Raw genomic sequence first — 21,013 nt, 5'->3', positions numbered from 1 at the left:
ATACCCAGCAACATTTTTTTTTGTTTTAAATTCTTTATTCATTTTTGCATATTACAACAAGTGTATTAGATAAAATCATAGGAACTTCTAAATACACACTTGATTAACTTTCATATAACACGTTAAATACAACATTTCAATACATATTTATATTCTATACTATCTTGAATATTATGTAATACACCTAATATCTAAACTATTATTATTAAATAGAAAACCCTCCCATCCTATCCCCTCCCATTACAGAATTACTTACAAATACAGTGAAACTATTGATCTATTGATACATTTTTTTGAACATCTGCAGTAATCTTATTTTAAGATGTGTAGTTCTCACATATTATGGGATTGCTTTCAGTTTCCATATCTGCTGAAACACTGCCCCCCTCATAAGGTGGCCCTGTCAAATATCTGAAAAGGCACATAAGCTGCATTCTAAGTATAGAACATATGCATTACACAGATGCTGTGTATTCCAGAACATATCACCTAGAATTCCTTCCTTAGCCTGTATCAGCAACCAACTAGGTCACATCTCTGTACACTATGATATTCTTGGTCTAGTGCCAGCTGAGAGAGCACGCAGCCTGAGCTTGATTTCCAATTTTTATATGCAGTACCAGGATGTACAAAATAAAACAGGTTTCAACAAGGAAACTAAGCATTAACAATCTGAACATCACACAGGCACCAGCAACAAGTGTGCCCTACAAAATTCTCATTGTTTTAAACACATTTTCATCGGAGAAAGGACAATTTAAAAGTTTTGTTTTATCTCGTTCATTCTCGAATCACACAGGTACTGTTTTGCTGAAGGGCTTGCCACACATCTTTGAGTTTCTCTGGTGCCATCCTGCAAACAACCAAGGCTTCTTTGTACAGCCAGACGACATCCTTCATGCCAAAGACATAAAAACGGTCATCGTGATGATATGAGATATTGGCAGCTAGCCCCAGCAAACCAAAGTAGACATCATCAAATGGGAAAACAGGAATCCAGTTGGAAACCTCAAAAAGGGGTGTAATGGCACTCTGAGGCATGATTAGAGCACCAGCTGCTGGGAAGAATGGGTATTTGTGGTAAGGAAAGAGCACATAGCTGATCCGGCGCCTTCCATAGCGCAATACATTGGACTCTGTCTGGATGTTCCCATGGACAGTAACCTGGGAATCAGGGGACTCTCTTAGGTATTTGATAATGGCTCCCACGTTCACAAAGGATGTGTCGTCACCTTATAAAAAAATGACAAACAGAAGATATATTAAAAACAAAAGAGAATGTTCAACTATTTTTGAAAATTCAAGTCATTAATTTAAAACTGCAGCAGGTTGTGCCCTGACAAAGATGCATTGTTAAAGTTTCATTTGCATACACTTGAGGGGCCATCATTAACCTATACACTTAGTTGTCTCCATTTTTGCAATTCCTTTCCTCAAGTCTATCAAAGTTGTTTGCAAATTTTCTGGACTTCTTTTATATGACTGTGTTTCATCGTGAACACACAATAAGGTCTGCCCTATCAAAAATGTCACTAGGATACTATGGGCTTCATATTCAGCTGGTAGCAAGCAGTGTGTTACTGACTACAGGCAGCATTATACCCGAAAATTCAATGCTGGACCATGTCCAAGCTTCAACAATGAACTTTAGTGTACAGAGAGCCAGATATTCAGCACTTAACTACTGTTCATCAGATAGACAGGCTAAAATGCGGCAAATCACCGGGCCCAGACGGGATCCACCCAAGGGTTCTGAAGGAACTAAGACAAGAAATAGCGGGCACAATCCAGCATGTTTGCAACCTATCCTTGAAAACTGGTGAGGTACCAGAGGACTGGAAATTGGCGAATGTCACACCTATCTTCAAGAAGGGATCGAGGGGTGACCCCGGGAACTACAGGCCGGTGAGCCTGACTTCAATTATAGGGAAGATGGTGGAAGCTATGATCAAGGACGGCATTTGCGAGCACATCGAGAAGAATGACCTATTGAGAACAAGCCAGCACGGATTCTGTAAGGGAAGGTCGTGCCTAACGAACCTTCTGTACTTCTTTGAGGGAATAAGCAGTCGGGTGGACAATGGGGAACCCATAGACATCATTTACCTCGATTTTCAAAAGGCTTTCGACAAGGTGCCACATGAAAGGCTGCTTAAGAAGCTGTGGAACCACGGGGTGGGAGGGGATGTGCACAGATGGATCAAGCACTGGTTGTCGGGCAGACTGCAGAGGGTCGGAGTAAAGGGTCAATATTCTGACTGGCGGGGAGTCACGAGCGGTGTACCGCAGGGGTCGGTGCTGGGGCCGTTACTCTTTAACATATTTATCAATGACCTGGAAAAGGAGTCAAAGTGCGAGGTTATAAAATTTGCAGACGATACCAAACTGTGCGGCAGAGTTAGGACCAGGGAGGAGTGTGAGGACCTACAAAGAGACCTGGACAAGCTTGAAGACTGGGCAAACAAATGGCAAATGCGCTTTAACGTGGACAAATGCAAGGTCATGCATATAGGGAAAAAGAACCCGTTGTTCAACTACAAATTGGGGGGGGTATTGTTGGGAGACAGCAGACTTGAGAGAGACTTGGGTGTGCTGGTGGATGCATCACTGAAGCCATCTGCTCAGTGCGCAGCAGCCTCGAAAAAAGCCAACAGGATGCTTGGCATCATAAAGAAGGGCATAACAACCAGAACACGGGAAGTCATCATGCCATTGTATCGAGCGATGGTGCGTCCGCATCTGGAATACTGCGTTCAGTATTGGTCGCCGCACCTCAAGAAGGACATGGCGGTACTTGAGAGAGTCCAAAGGAGAGCAACGAAAATGGTAAAAGGGCTGGAACACTGCCCATACGCCGAGAGGTTGGATAGGCTGGGGCTCTTCTCTCTGGAAAAGAGGAGGCTCAGGGGAGATATGATAGAGACCTTCAAGATCATGAGGGGCATAGAGAGGGTGGATAGGGACAGATTCTTCAGACTGAAGGGGACAACAGGTACGAGGGGGCATTCGGAGAAACTGAAGGGAGATAGGTTCAAAACAAACGCAAGGAAGTTTTTTTTCACCCAAAGGGTCGTGGACACTTGGAATGCGCTACCGGAGGAAGTGATCAGGCAGAGTACGGTACAGGGATTCAAACAGGGATTGGACGGATTCCTGAAGGATAAAGGGATCATATGGGATACTGAGGGAGGAGCTGGGATGTAACACAAGTATAGAAAGCTAACCAGGTAATGAGTATAGAAACCAAACCAGGTCGAGCATGTGCAAGACCGGAGGGTTAGGACTTCGATAGGAAGACAGGACTTAAATGAGAAACCAAGGTGGCAAGGGAGCCCCCTCTGGTGATACAGACAGGTCGTGACCTGTTTGGGCCGCCGCGTGAGCGGACTGCTGGGCGGGATGGACCTGTGGTCTGACCCGGCAGAGGCACTGCTTATGTTCTTATGTTCTTATGTAAGAGACAATACTTGCTCAATACAGCTTACCGTCTAATTAAAACAAACAGGACAAACAGGTTAGGAGTTTCTCAAGAGGGAATGATAAAACAGACAAGGGTATTTTATGACTAAGTGGGAGTTAAGAGTTAAAAGCAGCCTTAAAAAAGTGTAGCAATAATCCATGCTACCGATACAGGCCAAGCAGAGGCTCCCCCCATATCTTTTTCAATAACAGACTATGGACTTTTCCTCCAGGAACTTGTCCAAACCTTTCTTAAAACCAGTTACACTATCCAGTCTTACCAATGCATTCCAGAACTTATCTATTCTCTGAGTGATAAAATTTTCCTCCTATTGGTTTTAAAAGTATTTCCCTGTAACTTCATCAAGTGTGCCCTAGTCTGTAATTTTTGACACAGTGAAAAATCGATCCACTTGTACCCGTTCTACTCCACTCAGGATTTTGTAGACTTCAATCCTATCTCCCCTCAGCTGTCTCTTTTCCAAGCTGAAGAGTCCTAACCTTTTTAGTCTTTCCTCATACGAGAGGAGTTCCATCCCCTTTATTATCTTGGTCACTCTTCTTTGAACCTTTACTAGTGCCACTATATCTTTCTTGAGATAAGGAGACCAGAATTGAACGCAATACTCCATATGAGGTCGCACCATGGAGCGATACAGGGGCATTATAATATTCTTAGTCTTGTTAACCATCCCTTTTTTAATAATTCCTAGCATCCTGTTTGCTTTTTTGGCCACCATCGCACATTAGGTGGAAGGTTTCATTGTATTGTCTACAATGATATCCAGATCCTTGTCTTGGGTACTAATCCCCAAGGTGGACCCTAGCATCCGGTAATTGTGATTCAGGTTATTCTTCCCAATGTGCATTACTTTGCATTTGTCCACATTAAATTTCATCTGCCATTTGGATGCCCAGTCTTCCAATTTCCTAAGGTCTGCCTGCAATTTTTCACAATCCACATGTGTTTTAACAACTTTGAACAGTTTAGTGTCATCTACAAATTTAATCACCTCACTCGTCGTTCCAATTTACAGATCATTTATAAATAAGTTAGATAGCACCGGTCCTAGTACAGACCCCTGCGGCACTCCATTGAGAAAAATGACCATTTAACCCTACCCTCTGTTTTCTATCTGATAACCAATTCCTAATCCACAACTGAACTTTGCCACCTATCCCATGACACTCTAATTTTCTCAGGAGCCTCTGGTGAGAAACTTTATCAAAAGCTTTCTGAAAATCTAAATATACTATATCAGTGATTCCCAAAGTGGGCGCTGCAGCGACTCAGGGGGGCGGTGATGGCCACAGGTGCATTTGGGGGGCGATGAATAACTGTAAGGGGGCGGTGATAGTATAAAAGAAAGAAGAGAAGATTTAGAAAAATGGATTTATGTATTCCGCTCATAACGCTTAACTTTTCTTTGAACAACGTACTGGGCATTGGCTCGGTTCCCGCATACTCCCTCACTTGCATTGAGGTATGTGCAATCGCGCACTGCTACTGTTCATGTGGTGCCACTGAATTTCCGTTCCAAAACACGTGAGCACTACGAGCATTGCTGCGGGTAACTGCCACTCGTGCGATTGGTCGATCGCAAGGCCAAAGCCTGGAACGGCAGCAGCAGTACTGGCTACTGGCAGTATTACCAGCAGATTTTGGAGCATGCTATGAATTAGGAGATTTCTCCGTAATTATTACGCGTAATATAACTCAAACAAAGGTTAGATTGTTGTGTTATGATATAATAATAATAACTTTATTCTTGTATACCGCATTACCATGGAAGTTCTATGCGATTAACAGATGAAGAGACTGCTCATATTGTGACAAGTTAAAGTTAACTAACAAATAGTGCGAGTATAATTGGTGAGTATTATTTATTTATTTTGTAATAATTATATGCGCTTTACAATTAATAATATCATGTTTATTTATTTCATCAGTATTTATTTTAGTTTGTTTTTTACAAAAATATTTCAAAAAATTACTAAAAAAATATTATTAAAAATACCCCCTTAACCCTTTGAACCCTGACCTCCCTCCCTTTTCGGCTCCACTACTAGGCTCGGTTTTAGGCGTATGGCCTACGGCGTAAAACCGAGCCTAGTAGTGGAGCTATGCCTAAAATCGTCTATGCCTAAAATCGAGCTTGAATTAGACATAGAAGATTTGGTAAAAGATTTTGTAGAATTAAAAGCTAGGAAAATTCACTTTTAATTCTGATTTATTTACGTTATTTTTTATTTTTGCATAATATTTATTTACCTTATTTTTCTTAACGAAATATAATATTTTCTAATGCAATAAAAAAATTAAATTTGGATTTTCAGTATTTTTTTTATTTTTGTTCAACTTAAAAATTAATTCATTTTTGTTTGGGGAGGCAAAGTTTCATCTCGCCTACACACAGAATTCAGTAGAACTGGGCCTGTTTAACGGCCCCATGGCTAGTGGTGACAGATAGGCAGGCCGGAAAACTGGCCCATAGGGTTCAAAAATTTATTTTCTCTACAGATAATAATGGCTCAACCAAAGAAAAAAATGTAGACAATATAATATTGAATATTTGAAATATGGCTTTATTGAGTCGCCTGTAAACAATACATTACCAATGTGCTTGATTTGCCAGAAAGTTTTATCAAACGAAGCTATGAAGCCTTCCAGACTACAAGAACATTTGACTAAAATTCATGGTGATAAAAAAGATAAGGATTTATCTTATTTTAGAACACTAAAAGAAAAATTTATCAAACAACCGACATTGGCAAAACTCTTTTCAACCGCAACCACACAAGATGGCGATGGCTTGCTTGCTTACAATATTTCGTTAATGATTGCCAAATCGGGAAAACCTCATACTATTGGTGAAGAACTAATTATACCGGCTATAAGTGAAGTAATACGTACAAAATCCTGAGTGGTATAGAATGGGTACAAGTGGATCGATTTATTTATTTATTTTTTTACTGCATCAAGATTTACAAAGACTAGGAGACGCTCGAAGTTACAGAGTAATACTTTTAAAACCAATAGGAGGAAATATTTTTTCACTCAGAAAATAATTAAGCTCTAGAACGTAATGCCAGAGGATGTGGTAAGGGTGGTTAAAGTAGCTGGTTTTAAAAAAGGATTTTCTAAATCTTCATACACAGTGATGGGGCGGTGGGTTTGGCTATAGGAGCTTCGGCCCCAGGCTGAACTACACATTTCTAAGTGTATGAGTGAAAAAAGAAAAGTACCTTTCTTATATATTTAATCTCTCCTCTTTAGGAGTTCTCTATAGTATTGGTATTTCATACAAGTCCTAAAACTTGCAAGACCTAACAAACTAATCAATCCCCCTACTACCTTCATATATTGTGTTTAAAAAAGGTTTGGACAAATTCCTGGAGGAAAAGTCCATAGTCTGTTGTTGAGATAGACATGGGGGGAAGCCACTGCTTGTCCTGGATCGGTGGCATAGAATGCTGCTAGTATTTGTTTTAGCCATATATTTGTGACTTGGACTGACCTCCGTGAAGATGGGATATTGGGCTAGATGGACCATTGGTCTGATCCAGTAAGGCTATTCTTATGTTCTGATGTTGAGTAAATCAATGAAACAAACTCCTATTTTAAAGCATTTTGAATTGTATTTTTTAGATAGAAGAAAGCGAAAAACATACAGGATGTGAAGAATTTTGCAAGCTACTGTTCCAAGAAGCCTTCTTTCAATATGTCGCACCTTTGTAAATGAAGTCAACAGTGCTACAGTACAAAAACAGCCATTCCAGTAAACACCGCTCCTTCAAAGATAGGTGGGCAGGGCTCTCAGGAAAATCCCACTGCAGGATATCATTGAAGTTTTTAGCTTCCTCTACCACCAGAATCATGTGCTTGACGTTAGTAGTGGCAGCAATCAAGAACAGAGGCTTTATCAGAAAACCCATAATCTCCTGCTGCTGTGCCCATGTCTCCCGCAAAGCAGCTCGTTTGTGAAAGTTTTCTGGTTGGGACCTGATTGCTAAAATAAGCAGTGGTTTGTTAACTAATTTCTGGCAGTAGTCCCCATATTCAATGATTGTTTCGCAGGAATAGCTCTGCAGGTATGGGAGATCAGTTTCGTACTGGGTGAGGTTCAAAACATAGGTACGGTGACCATCAAACAAGTAGGAGAATGGCCCCTCCAGGCGAAGGCTGGTCTCACTATAGATTACATGGGAGAATCCCTCTGGGTGAGGAGGGCACCAGTTTGTTTTTGGTTCTGGACTATGGAACCATGTCTTCAGAATAAGTGAGTAGCAAGCAAGGGCCATGAGGAACAAGATGCCCAGAATTATGTTCTTCCTCCTTTGTTTCATGCTGAAATGTCCCCTTTATCTGAGATAGAAAACAAACACACAGGTTTCAGTATATTGATCAGCACTTTGCTTGTCCATCTGACACTATTTTTATTGTGCCTCAGTAATCAAAAATAGATCAGAACACAAAACTCAAAATTCCTGACTAAAACCAGAAAACACACTAGAGAACAGGATTTGTTAGATCTGTTACAGTGATAAAATTGTACCAAATCAGGGAAGATCAACAAAAACGCAAAAACAACCCCATGCTGTGACACTGAGGACCTGATGTAATAAAGCACAGTTATTTACCGTAACAGGTGTTATCCAGGGACAGCAGGCAGATATTCTTGACTGATGGGTGACGGCACCGACGGAGCCCCGGTACGGACAATTTTAGAGTGATTGCACTTTAAGAACTTGGAAAGTTCTGGTAGGCCGCACCGCGCACGTGCCTTCCCGCCCGACAGAGGCGCGCGGTCCCCAGTTAGGATAAGCCAGCTAAGAAGCCAACCCGGGGAGGTGGGAGGGACGCAAGAATATCTGCCTGCTGTCCCTGGATAACACCTGTTACGGTAAGTAACTGTGCTTTATCCCAGGACAAGCAGGCAGCATATTCTTGACTGATGGGTGACCTCCAAGCTAACAAAAAGAGGGATGGAGGGAAGGCTGGCCATTAGGAAAACAAATTTTGCAAAACAGATTGGCCGAAGTGTCCATCCCGTCTGGAGAATGCATCCAGACAATAATGAGATGTAAAAGTATGAACTGAGGACCAAGTAGCAGCCTTGCAGATTTCCTCAATAGGAGTGGAACGGAGGAAAGCTACAGATGCTGCCATCGCTCGGACTCTTTGGGCCTTGACAGAACCTTCCAGTGTCAGTCCAGTCTGAGCATAACAGAATGAAATGCACGCTGCCAGCCAATTAGACAACGTACGTTTAGAAACAGGCGTCCCAATTTATTCGGATCAAAGCACAGAAAGAGTTGGGGAACTGATCTGTGGGGTTTCGTACGCTCTAGATAGTAAGCTAGAGCCCTCTTACAATCCAAAGTATGCAGAGCCTGTTCCCCAGAATGAGAGTGAGGTTTCGGAAAGAAGACAGGCAGAACAATGGATTGGTTGAGATGGAATTCAGAGACAACCTTAGGGAGAAACTTTGAATGTGTACGCAGAACCACCTTGTAATGATGAAAGACCGTAAAAGGTGGATCTGCAACTAGTGCATGTAGCTCACTGACCCTCCTGGCAGAGGTAAGAGCAATAAGGAAAAGTACTTTCCAAGTGAGAAACTTGAAAGGAGTGGTAGCCAAAGGTTCAAATGGAGGCTTCATTAAGGCGGAAAGAACCACATTGAGATCCCAGATAACAGGAGGGGCTTTAAGAGGTGGTTTCACATTGAAAAGACCCCGCATGAACCTGGACACCAGGGGATGAGCTGAGAGAAGTTTTCCATGAACCGGCTCATGGAAGGCAGCAATGGCACTGAGATGGACTCTGATGGAAGAAGACTTAAGGCCAGAGTCAGATAAAGAAAGCAAATAATCCAACAACGTCTCCACTGCTAGGGAAGTGGGATCAAGATGGTGAAGAAGACACCAGGAAGAAAAACGCGTCCACTTCTGATGGTAACATTGCAGAGTGGCTGGTTTCCTGGAGGCATCTAGAATGGAACGAACGGGCTGAGATAAAAGAGTATCATGAGAAGTCAGCTCGAGAGATACCAAGCTGTCAGGTGCAGAGACTGGAGGTTGGGATGTAGTCCAAAGTATGCAAAGCCTGTTCTCCAGAGTGAGAGTGAGGTTTCGGAAAGAAAACAGGCAGAACAATGGATTGGTTGAGATGGAATTCAGAGACAACCTTAGGGAGAAACTTTGGATGTGTACGCAGAACCACCTTGTCATGATGAAAGACGGTAAAGGGTGTGTCTGCTACTAGTGCATGGAGCTCACTGACCCTCCTGGCAGAGGTGAGAGCAATCAGGAAGAGAACCTTCCAAGTGAGAAATTTGAAAGAAGCCGTGGCCAAAGGTTCAAACGGAGGTTTCATTAAGGCTGAAAGAACCACGTTAAGATCCCAGATCACAGGAGGAGGTTTAAGAGGTGGTTTCACATTGAAAAGTCCTCGCATGAATCTGGAGACCAAGGGATGAGCTGAAAGGAGTTTCCCATGGACTGGCTCATGAAAAGCAGCAATAGCACTGAGGTGGACTCTGATGGAAGTAGACTTGAGACCAGAATCAGACAAAGAAAGAAGGTAATCCAACACGGTCTCCACAGCAAGGGACGTAGGATTATGATGATGAAGAAGACACCAGGAAGAAAACCGTGTCCACTTCTGATGGTAACATTGCAGAGTGGCCGGTTTCCTGAAGGCATCCAGAACAGAACGAACGGGCAGAGACAAAAGAGTATCAGTCGAAGTTAGCCCGAGAGATACCAAGCTGTCAGGTGTAGAGACTGGAGGTTGGGATGTAGAAGGGTCTCCTGGTGCTGTGTAAGCAGAGAAGGAAACAGTGGAAGAAGAAAAGGTTCCCTGGAACTGAGTTGAAGTAGAAGGGAGAACCAATGTTGCCTGGGCCACCTCGGAGCAATCAGAATCATGGTGGCTCGTTCCCTCTTGAGCTTGAACAAGGTTCTCAACATGAGAGGCAGAGGAGGGAAAGCATACAGGAACAGATTGGACCAGTCGAGGAGAAATGCATCCGCTGCCAGACGGTGAGGAGAGTAGAGTCTGGAGCAGAATAGGGGCAGCTGGTGATTGTGAGGAGCTGCAAAGAGGTCTATCTGAGGCGTGCCCCACTGAGCGAAGATGGATTGGAGAGTCAGAGGATCAGAGGATCGAGAGTCCATTCGTGGGGCTGGAGAATTCTGCTGAGTTTGTCTGCTAAAGAATTCTGCTCTCCCTGAATGTAAATCGCTTTCAGGAATAATTGACGAGAAGTGGCCCAAGACCAAATCTTTTGGGCCTCCTGGCACAAGAGGCGAGATCCTGTTCCACCCTGCTTGTTGATGTAGTACATCGCAACTTGATTGTCTGTGCAAAGCAAGAGGACTTGAGGGAAGAGAAGATGTTGGAAAGCCTTGAGGGCATAAAACATCGCTCTGAGTTCTAGAAAATTGATGTGGTGCTTCATTTCCTGAGGTGTCCAAAGACCTTGAGTTTGGAACTCGTCCAAATGTGCTCCCCAGGCATAAGGGGAGGCATCGGTGGTGATGATCAGTTGATGAGGAGGTAAATGAAACAGAAGACCTCTGGATAGATTTGAGGATATCAACCACCATTGCAGAGATTGACGAAGCGATGATGCCACAGATATGTGTCGTGAGCAAGGATCCGTCGCTTGGGACCACTGGGTAGCCAAGGTCCATTGTGGAGTGCGCAGGTGGAGATGTGCAAGAGGAGTGACATGAACTGTGGAGGCCATGTGACCCAAGAGTACCATCATTTGCCTGGCAGAGCATTGAGGAGCGTCGAGGAAGCACCTGCTGACACAGATACTGGAGAGTGTGAAGACGATTGGATGGTAGAAAAGCTCTCATGAGGACTGTGTCCAGTATTGCTCCAATAAACTGAAGTCTCTGAGTGGGGATGAGATGAGATTTGGGTAGATTGATCTCGAACCCCAGAAGTCGGAGAAACAGGATAGTTTGGTTGGTGGCTTGAGAGACTGTTTGAGAAGAATGGGCTTTGATTAACCAATCGTCCAGATAAGGAAACACCTGAAGATGGTGGGAACGTAGAAATGCAGCCACTACAATCAGACATTTTGTGAACACCCTTGGAGATGAGGCTAGACCGAAGGATAGCACTTTGTATTGGTAATGACGATGACTGATCATGAAGCGGAGATACTGTCTGAAGGCCGGGTTGACCGATATATGAGTGTATGCTTCTTTGAGATCGAGGGAACATAGCCAGTCGCCGTGACTGAGAAGAGGGTAAAGAGTGGCCAGAGAAAGCATTTTGAATTTCTCTGTGAGCAAGCATTTGTTGAGATCGCGAAGATCTAAAATGGGTCTGAGATCTCGTGTTTTTTTGGGTACTAGAAAGTAACGGGAGTAGAATCCCTGTCCTCTTTGGTCTAAAGGAACTTCCTCTATGGCGTTCAAAAGGAGCAGTGATTGAACCTCTTGGAGAAGAAGGGAAGACTGAGGAGTGTTGAAAGCAGACTCTCTTGGTTGACTTTGAGGAGGGAGTGTCTGAAAGTTGAGAGAGTAGCCGTGTCGGATGATGTTGAGGACCCACTGATCCGACGTGATGAATTCCCAACGGCTGATGAAGTAAGTAAGGCGTCCCCCTATAGGCTGTGGAAGTTGGATAGAAGGAACGAGACTGGCTATGTTCTGGAGAACCAAGTCAAAAGGGTTGAGTAGGTTTTTGTGAAGGAGGAGGTTTCACCTGCTGCTGTTGCTGAGCTTGTCTAGCAGCTGGTCTTTGTTGTCTCTGACGTCTAGGCTGTTGTGTAGCCTGTGGCAGAGGATGGGCCACAAATCTTCGTTGGTAGGCCGAGTGTTGATGAAAAGGCCTGGTAGGTGGAGTTGCTTTCTTAGTTTTAAGAAGAGTGTCCCACTGAGTTTCATGAGCCGAGAGCTTTTGAGTAGTGGAATCCATGGAATCTCCAAACAGCTCATCCCCCAAACAAGGTGCGTTGGCTAGCCGGTCCTGATGATTGACATCGAGTTCGGAAACTCGAAGCCAGGCCAGCCGTCACATGGCTACTGACATAGCTGTGGCTCTGGAGGTCAGTTCAAAAGTGTCATAAATTGATCTGACCATGAACTTACGAAGCTGCAAAAGGGAGGAACAATTTTGGTGAAAAGCAGATTTTTTCCGGTCGGGGAGATATCTCTCGAAAACAGTCAAATTTTGTATAAGCTGTTTTAGATAAAATGAGAAATGAAATGCGTAATTTCCTGACCGGTTGGCCAACATCGCATTCTGGTACAGCCTTTTTCCAAATTTGTCCATGGATTTACCCTCTCTGCCAGGAGGGACTGAAGCATACACACTAGCCCCCTTAGACTTTTTGAGTGTGGACTCAACTAAAAGGGACTCATGAGGTAGTTGGGGTTTGTCAAACCCAGGAATGGGAATGACTTTATACAAAGAGTCCAACTTGCGGGGAGCTCCAGGTACAGTTAAAGGAGATTCTAAATTTTTATAAAAGGTCTCTCTCAAGATGTCATGGAGAGGTAACTTAAGGTATTCCTTTGGAGGCTGGTCAAAATCCAGTGCATCTAAAAAAGCTTTGGATTTCTTTGACTCAGCCTCCAAGGGGATGGAGAGAGAATCACACATCTCCTTCAAAAAGGAAGAAAAAGAGGACACATCTGGTCTAGAGGAAGGTCCCAAAGCAGAAGGGTCCTCGTCACCAGAAGAGCATTCCCCTTCAGAAAGAAGAGGATCCTCTGAATCACCCCACAAATCAGGATCTCGAACTTGAAAACTCCGGTCCCGAGATTCTGGTGTGGAGGGTTCTAGGTGACGAGATTTGCGAAGCGATTTCCCTGACCTGATTGACTCGGTACCGGGAGATGTCACTGGATGCACCGGAGCCGAAGTCTGTACAGCCTGATGTGCCAAGAGTGAAGGAAGAAGGTGTTGCAACTGTTCCTTAAGCTGCACTTGCAGAACAGCAGCTATACGCTCTTCGAGTGAAGGCACCGGTACCGCCTTTTTCTTCTGCGGTACCTGCGGTGCTGCTCTATGCCCCGAGGATGAGGAACCCGATGTCGAGGGGCTCACCTCTATTGGGGCGGAGCGTTTCCGTGGGCGCCTCGAAGTCGGCAGGATTGGGCTCGCTGCCACCAAGACCGGAGGACGCTCCAACGGGGAAGGCTTCTTAGCCGGCTTACCTGAAGGAGTCGACGCCGACGCGGTATCGCGTGGCGTCGATGAGGTGGGTGCCGACTGCGCCGATGTCGGTGTCGTAGAGTCAGACATTTCGGCACCAAAAAGCAATCTCTGCTGGATTTGACGATTTTTCAGAGTTCGTTTTTTAAAAGTCGCACAGCGGGTGCAGGTAGACGCTCGATGGTCGGGACCAAGACACTGTAGACACCAATTATGTGGGTCAGTGAGTGAAATTGGTCGTGCACACCGCTGGCACTTCTTAAACCCAGGTTGAGGGGGCATGAATGTAAAAACGGCTTCAGCCAAATCGAAGGCCGAGGCTTCGATGGTGGCAAAAGGCCCCGCCGGGGCGAATTCGAAAAAAGAAGAAAAAAACAAATTTTTTTTTTTTTTTAAAGAAAAGAAAATAAAGAAAAAAGGAAGGAAACAATATTTCCTTCAAGAGTTTACGCGAGCGGGAAGAATCAAAAAGATTTTCTCACAACGGCCGTTGAGAGAAACGCGTCTTCTTAGCTCCGCGGAAACTAAGAAACTGGGGACCGCGCGCCTGTCGGGCGGGAAGGCACTCGCGCGTGCGCGGTGCGGCCTACCAGAACTTTCCAAGTTCTTAGAGTGCAATCACTCTAAAATTGTCCGTACCGGGGCTCCGTCGGTGCCGTCACCCATCAGTCAAGAATATGCTGCCTGCTTGTCCTGGGATAAGCTCAGTTATATATTTAATGTGGCTATGAATATGTGTCTTGTGCTCTTATCTTGACATGTCTTGCTGTCTTGTCAGGACCCTCTATAAGAACTCCATTCATTATTCTTCTATGTGACCAAAAGGCCCATGCTGGACAGGTTCCGATTGGAACTCTATGGGTCACCTACGTATGCCCTGAAGAAATTGCTGCATAATCGGGAGTTAAGCAAGCTAGGATTCTGGAGGAGTTCAGATCTGAACTTATGGTGCTCTTGTGTTTTACAGGGACAATAACTGAGAAAAGAAGAATCTGCGGGGTCATGGATCCAGAGTGGAGTAGAACGGGTACAAGTGGATCGATTTTTCACTCCATCAAAAATTACAAAGACTAAGGAAGACTAACTCAATGAAGTTACAGGGAAATACTTTTAAAACCAGTAAGGGGAAATATATTTTCACTCGGAGAATAGTTAAGCTCTGGACTATACTGCCAGAGGTTGTGGTAAGAGCGGATAGCATATCTGGTTTTAAGAAAGGTTTGGACAATTTCCTGGAGGAAAAGTCCATAGTCTGTTATTGAGAAAGACATGGGGCAAGCCACTGCTTGCTCTGAATCGGTAGCATGGAATGTTGCTACTCTTTGGGTTTTGACTAGGTACCGGTGACCTGGATTGGCCACCATAAGAACGGGCTACTGGACTTGATGGACCTTTAGTCTGACCCAGTAAGGCTATTCTAATGTAAAGCATACTAAAAAAAGTGGGCTTTTAGTTTGGATTTAAATACTGCTAGAGACGGAGCTTGACATATTGACTCAGACATACACTGCAGCAATATAGAAGGGACATAGTCTGCAGTTGGCAGTGGAGGAGAAGGGTACAAATAAGAGGAACTTACCTGATGGAGTTCACGGGGGAGGGGAGGGGAGAAGGAGGGAGTATAGAGGGAGATAAATGAGGATATTGAGGGGCTGGAAAGTGAATGCACTTCTAAGAGGAGTTTGAACAGTATTTGGAAATGGATGGGAAGCCAATGAAGTAACTTGAGGAGAGGGGTAATGTGAGTATGACAGCTCAGGTGGAATATAAGTCATGCGGCAGAATTTTGAACTGATTGAAGGGAAGAGAGAGATGGCTGAGTGGAAGACCTGAGAGAAGCAAGTAAAGCCTTCTTTTACTTACCTAAGTGTTTTCATGCTGCAGTTCTTCATTACCTTTGCTCTCGTAACATGCCTTACTCTATGCCCTTCTCCATCACCAATTCCTGGCTCCTTTGTTCTACCTTATTTCCCCAAAAGCCTGGATCAATTTTTCTGAACTGTTGTATCATATTCCCTATCTCTGGCTATGTATTCAAATTTCATCTAGAAATTCACCTTACAATCCTAATCTAGCTTTCGGATCAAAACCTTACTGTTCAAGCAGAGACATTTGCTACAGTAACAGTGGTAGCAGGAGCCGTAACTATGCACGTTCAGAGAGCAGGTGAGGCAGGTAAGTTTGCACTCCTATACTACACCTTTTACTTCCCACTTCCATCCCGGTTTGCGCTTTTCTCTACCTTTACTTCTTCACTCTGATTCTCAGTCTTTCTTGTTCTCTCCACTCTTGCCCCAAACCTGTATAACAGGAAGAAAGCAGCAGATAGATAAATGCTGGCTAAACAACTACATTCCATCTACAGGTATTTGCATGAAAATCCCCTCAATTAATGGAACACTATAAGTATCATAAAAAGCAAAACTTCTTACCTGCATTTCCTACCAAATCCATACCCGCCTGTAGAACAGGCTCTCCTCTCTTATCTAAGTTCCCAATTAATCTAAAGGCCTCTTATCCATGCATTGAGGCGGATTTTATAGAATCAGGGCCATAGTAAAATCTTTAGATATATTAAAAGCAAGAAACTGGAGAAAGAACCAGTTGGACTGCTAGATGACTGAGGAGTAAGGGGAGCTCAGGGAAGACAAGGCCAAACCGGAGAGATTAAATGAATTATTTGCTTCAGTCTTCACCGAGGAAGACATGACAAATGGTATTCAATGCTGATGAGCAAGAGAAACTGAAATAAATCTCTGCAACACTGGAAGATGTAATTAAACTGAACAGTAGCAAATTGCCTGGACCTGATGGTATACATCCCAGAGTAAGGCCAAAATTGAGAAATGAACTTGCACAAGAACAAGGGGGCACTCGGAGAAACTGAAAGGGAACAGGTTTAGAACCAATGCTAGGAAGTTCTTTTTCACTCAGAGGATGGTGGGCACCTGGAATGCGCTTCCAGAGGTTGTGATAGGACAGAGTACACTATGGGGTTTTAAAGAAGGATTGGATAAATTCCTGAAGGATGCGGGGATTGAGGGATACAGATAGAGGTAGAGATGGGATTATGAAAGGGTATAGATAGAAGCATAAAGGGGAATAAAGGGTTTTAGACAAGGATCACCTTACAGGTCATGGACCTGATGGGCCGCCGCGGGAGCGGACTGCTGGGCGCGATGGACCTCTGGTCTGACCAAGCGGAGGCAACTTCTTATGTTCTATTATTAGTGATTTGTAATTTATCTTTAAAATCCAGCATGCTACCGGAAGACTGGAGGATGGCCAATGTAATGCTGATTTTAAAAAAGTTGTCTGGAATACTTCATTGCTAGATTTCCTCAGATTCCCCAACACTTGCTCATTGGCATACTCTGATGTTACAACAAGCCCCTATGGAACGATTACAAACCTCATTGGACACTATACAGGGGTGAGTATTTAATACTCGCTGGGAGCCATTTTGGCACACCCCGATCTCATAGTCAACTGTTGAATGCCTGATTTTTCTTTGTACTGGACACCCTGGAATGGGAAATAACTCTCGTTTTCAGTGTACATTGTATATTTGGGTAGGGGTGGGAGGGGGGGTGGATGGATGGATGGGTACCATAATGAAGTATAGAAGAGTTTTTGAGACCTTGTATTACTGTTGTACACTTTATTACTTTGAGTTTAATGTATTTTTCCAAAATCAATAAAATATATTTGAAAAAAAAAAAAAGCTGTCCGGAGGTGATCCAGGAAATTATAGACCAGCAAGTCCGGTCAGTGCTGGGCAAAACGGTAGACTATTATAAAGAACAAAATATCAGAGCACATACATAAGCATAGATTAATGAGACAGCCAACATGGATTTAGTCAAGGGAAATCTTGCCTCACCAACCTACTTTTCTTTGAAGGGGTGAATGAACATGTGTATAAAGGTGAGCCAGTCAATATTGTGAATCTGGATTTTATTTATTTATATGCCACTTATAACCTTAGGTATTTAAGCATTTTCCCTAGCGGTCCTAGTGAATGTAGACAAGACTGAGGTAATGTTTGTGGGGAAACCAGACCACATTAAATGGCCAAAAACATTAAAAGTAATGGATGAGGTACTACTATTGAGGGAGTCTATAACAGTACTGGGAGTAAAATTGGACCCAGGGCTTACTATGAATTGTCAAGTAGTAAAAACAGTGCAAATATGTTTTGCACAAATACACTTACTGTACCGGGTGAAACCAATGCTGTCATTATTTGATTTCCGTGCTGTTATACAAGCAATGGTCTTGTCACGGCTGGACTACTGCAATGTCCTGTACCTGGGAATAACTAAGACCAGATGTAGAGCATTGTAAGTAGTCCAAAATGCTGCAGCTAGGTTAACTGAACATCAAGATATGAGCATATTACTCCATATCTTCAACAACTGCATTGGTTGCCAGTTGCATTTCGAATTCAGTACAAAACAATTGTTATATCATCAATTCTTATATGGTACAATGCCTGAAATTTTTAAGAATTTGATGTCTCGTTATCAACCACAAAGGTCCCTGCATTCTGCAGGTGCTGTATTGTTGAAAACAAAGGCCAACCCTAAATATGTAGATAAGAATGCTATGACTTTTACATGTGCAGGAGTTAAGCTATGGAATGGCCTTGTTGGCCAGATTCGAAAATGTGGAGAGAGGAATTCTTTAAGGAAAATGTTGAAGACTCAGCTATTTTTTAATGCATTTTTCTGAGCAATTGATTCATACTACACTGAATTTATGCTACAATGAATATGTCTATTTTATCTTCTTATTTTGTATAGAGTTTTAACGTTTTATGTATGTAACCCCTTGTGAACCGTTTTGGATAAAAACGGTATAGAAATTTTAAAAATAAAATAAATAGTGGGCTCACACTATCTAATGTACCTGGGGCAGTAAGGAGCAGCATGGGATTTGAACCCACAACCTCAGAGTGCCACACACTACCCCAAAAGGCATTTGACAAAGTACCTCATGAATGACTTCTGAGGAAATTAGAAAGTCACAGGATAGAAAGTAATATTGCATGAGGGGTGTTCAAAAATTTATCTGCTTCACTTTTCCTGCAATGACTTTGAAAATAATTCTTGTTTGACCTTCCGACCACTTCCTTGCTGTCTTCATCACTTGAAACCCAGCAGTGGCAATTCTTATGTAATCCAAGGGAGCCAGGTCATAACTGTAGAATGGATGGTTCAGCTGCTGAAACCCACATTCTCAGATGGCAGCCTGCGATTGTCATGAGAAAACAGCACACCTGAAGTGAGTTTTCATCTTTTCTCCTTGATTGGTTCCTGCAAAGTGATCATTGTGTTGGCGTAACTCTCCTCGGTTATGGTTGACTTGTATGGCATGAACTCCTGAAAGAAAAGTCCTTCATCATCCTAGAAAACAGCTGCCATGACTGCCTGCAGATTTTTCTTTCTTGAACTTTTTGGGGGGAGAGAGATGAAATTTGATGTCTTCCACTGCATTGACTCCATTTTTGACTCAGGATCTCTTTAATAGACCAAAGAGTAAATAAATTTGCTTGGTCTTCACGGAGCATCTCCAAGTACTCCCAACAGCACTGGAGCCTCATGCTGACATGGCGACAGGATTCTTGGAACCCATCTTGCACTAACCTCGGATATGCCCAACTTTTCATAAATTATTTTCCAAACTGTACCTGCCAAGATGCCCATTTCTTCAGCTATTTAGAAACTTTAATTCGTCTGACGAAATTAAATCCTTTCTTGAACATTTCTGTGGAAGTTGCTTCCACAGGCCGTCCAGTGTGAGGGTCATGTTTAATGGATTCTCTACCCCACTTAAACTGCTTGGTCCAAAATTTGACTTTGTAGGATGGGGCAGACTCACCATAAACTGCAGTCATGCATTCATGGATTTCCTCTGGCTTTTTTCCGTCTTTTGTGAGAAATTTTTATCACTGAATAGTACTCCAAATCTAACAGCTTCTTACTTATTTTACATGAGGACTCTCCTGACATCCTGTCTCCTGGAAGATTTGCAGAGCCACAACTGTGCATGAGTAACCTTGAGCCATGTCACAACATGCACCGACTTGTTTCAAAACACTACTTTTTTTTCATACTGATAGATAAATTGTTGAACACCCCTCATATTATGGATTAAGAACTGGTAGAAAGATACAGAACAGGGAGTACGGTTAAATGGTCAATATTCTCAATGGAGAAGGGTGGCACTCTCTTCCCTTTTTTATTTTCCAGGCGTAACAGCACGAACTTGCTGCCCACGTCCTGTCAGTTATCCCTCCGACATCACTTCCTAGGCGTGGGGTTCCAGACATGACATCAGAGAGAGGCGACACCAACAGCAGGCAGCATGTTCATAATGCTGCCCGTGCAGGGAAACTTAAAGAGGTACAAGGGAAGGAGTGGCCTAGAAAGACAGATGCCTGTTCCCCTTATCAAGGCTGCACCCAGGTGGATTAGGCCCCTTTTACTACACCACTGTCCAGTGTTCCCTGGACTTAGTCTATCTATTATCCACTGGGAATCTGGGTCTGTAGCCATCCTAGGAGTGGCCTTCTCATGGTTGCTGCACTAGGCCACATATCTGCACCATCTGCTGGAGCCAGTCCTCCAAGAGTGAAGTCAACTGTGAGCTGTTTTTCCTCTAACTCCATCTTCTGGCAGAGGTATACAACCCACTCATCTGTGGCAGTCTGGGACAAACGGGATAAAGAAAGGGCCCTGATCTGCTTTTCTCCCTCAAACACTGTTCTTCTTCCAATTAATTCACTCATCAGCACATTTACCTTACTCTTCCTCCTACCCCTCCAATTGTTCTCTCACTATCCCCCATCATGGGCCATGATCCCTATTTCAAACATTCCCCTTTCATTCCTACACCATCTAAATACCTTCCCCCCCCCCCCCCCCCCATCTTGCTCTTCTCCCCGGGTTCCTTTCTCGGCACTTTTACCTCCTCCTTCACTGGCCGGTTTCCGGCTCTTCTACCTCCTACTCCCCTCCCCCCGTAGACCCTTCTTCCTCAGCCCCCCCCCCCCTAGGCCTTCTCCCCCCCCCCCACATCCCGCCCTCACTGCCAACCGTCGCTCCTGAACGTGAGGCGCGCGCGCGCGACGACTCTCACCAGGCCGCAACCGCCGCCAGAGACTTTCGAGGCGCAGCACCCAGCACGCGCCTCGTACGTTGGAAATCCAGCGAGAGGAAGGGCGGGGCCATAGCGCAGGGCGGGAAGAAAACCGAAGGCTACAAAAAAAAAAAAAAATAACCAACAAACCCCAACCAAACAAAAATAATAAATGGGTGAAGTGCTAGAAGAAATAGGTTGTATTGAGACAAGTACAAGGCTGAA

General features: G+C 43.8%; 1 protein-coding gene across 8 annotated transcripts; it reads right to left on the bottom strand.

Moving 5' to 3' along the window:
* Window positions 1-242: 242 nt before the first annotated feature.
* LOC117350652 (N-acetyllactosaminide beta-1,3-N-acetylglucosaminyltransferase 3-like) lies at window positions 243-20,901 on the bottom strand. Of its 8 annotated transcripts, none has more exons than XR_004537274.1 (4): window positions 20,789-20,901; window positions 15,888-15,945; window positions 7,132-7,825; window positions 243-1,232 (listed from the first exon to the last, which is right to left on the bottom strand). XR_004537274.1 is itself a non-coding variant. In XM_033925095.1 (4 exons), the coding sequence occupies exons 3-4, from the start codon at window positions 7,804-7,806 to the stop codon at window positions 781-783; spliced, it is 1,068 nt and encodes a 355-aa protein (XP_033780986.1). In that variant the 5' UTR covers window positions 7,807-7,825; window positions 15,509-15,945; window positions 20,789-20,901; the 3' UTR covers window positions 243-780. The 8 variants fall into 8 exon arrangements, 7 of the variants coding, with proteins under 7 accessions (XP_033780986.1, XP_033780985.1, XP_033780987.1 ...); XM_033925095.1 differs by having other exon boundaries at window positions 7,191-7,825; window positions 15,509-15,945; XM_033925094.1 differs by having other exon boundaries at window positions 7,191-7,825.
* Between the last annotated feature and the right edge of the window lie 112 nt (window positions 20,902-21,013).

This window comes from Geotrypetes seraphini, chromosome 16 (assembly GCF_902459505.1).
Source record: "Geotrypetes seraphini chromosome 16, aGeoSer1.1, whole genome shotgun sequence".
Classification (NCBI taxonomy): domain Eukaryota; kingdom Metazoa; phylum Chordata; class Amphibia; order Gymnophiona; family Dermophiidae; genus Geotrypetes; species Geotrypetes seraphini.
The sequence above is the reverse complement of the archived record's forward strand: the minus strand, read 5'-3'. Positions and strand labels throughout refer to the sequence as shown.

Bases quoted from the DNA above. Each gene is read 5' to 3' on its own strand.
- LOC117350652 (XM_033925095.1), bottom strand. From the start codon at position 7,806: ATGAAACAAAGGAGGAAGAACATAATTCTGGGCATCTTGTTCCTCATG. The intron at 1,233-7,190 runs GTGCGACATATT...TTTTTTTATAAG, and splicing joins TGTTGACTTCATTTACAAAG to GTGACGACACATCCTTTGTG.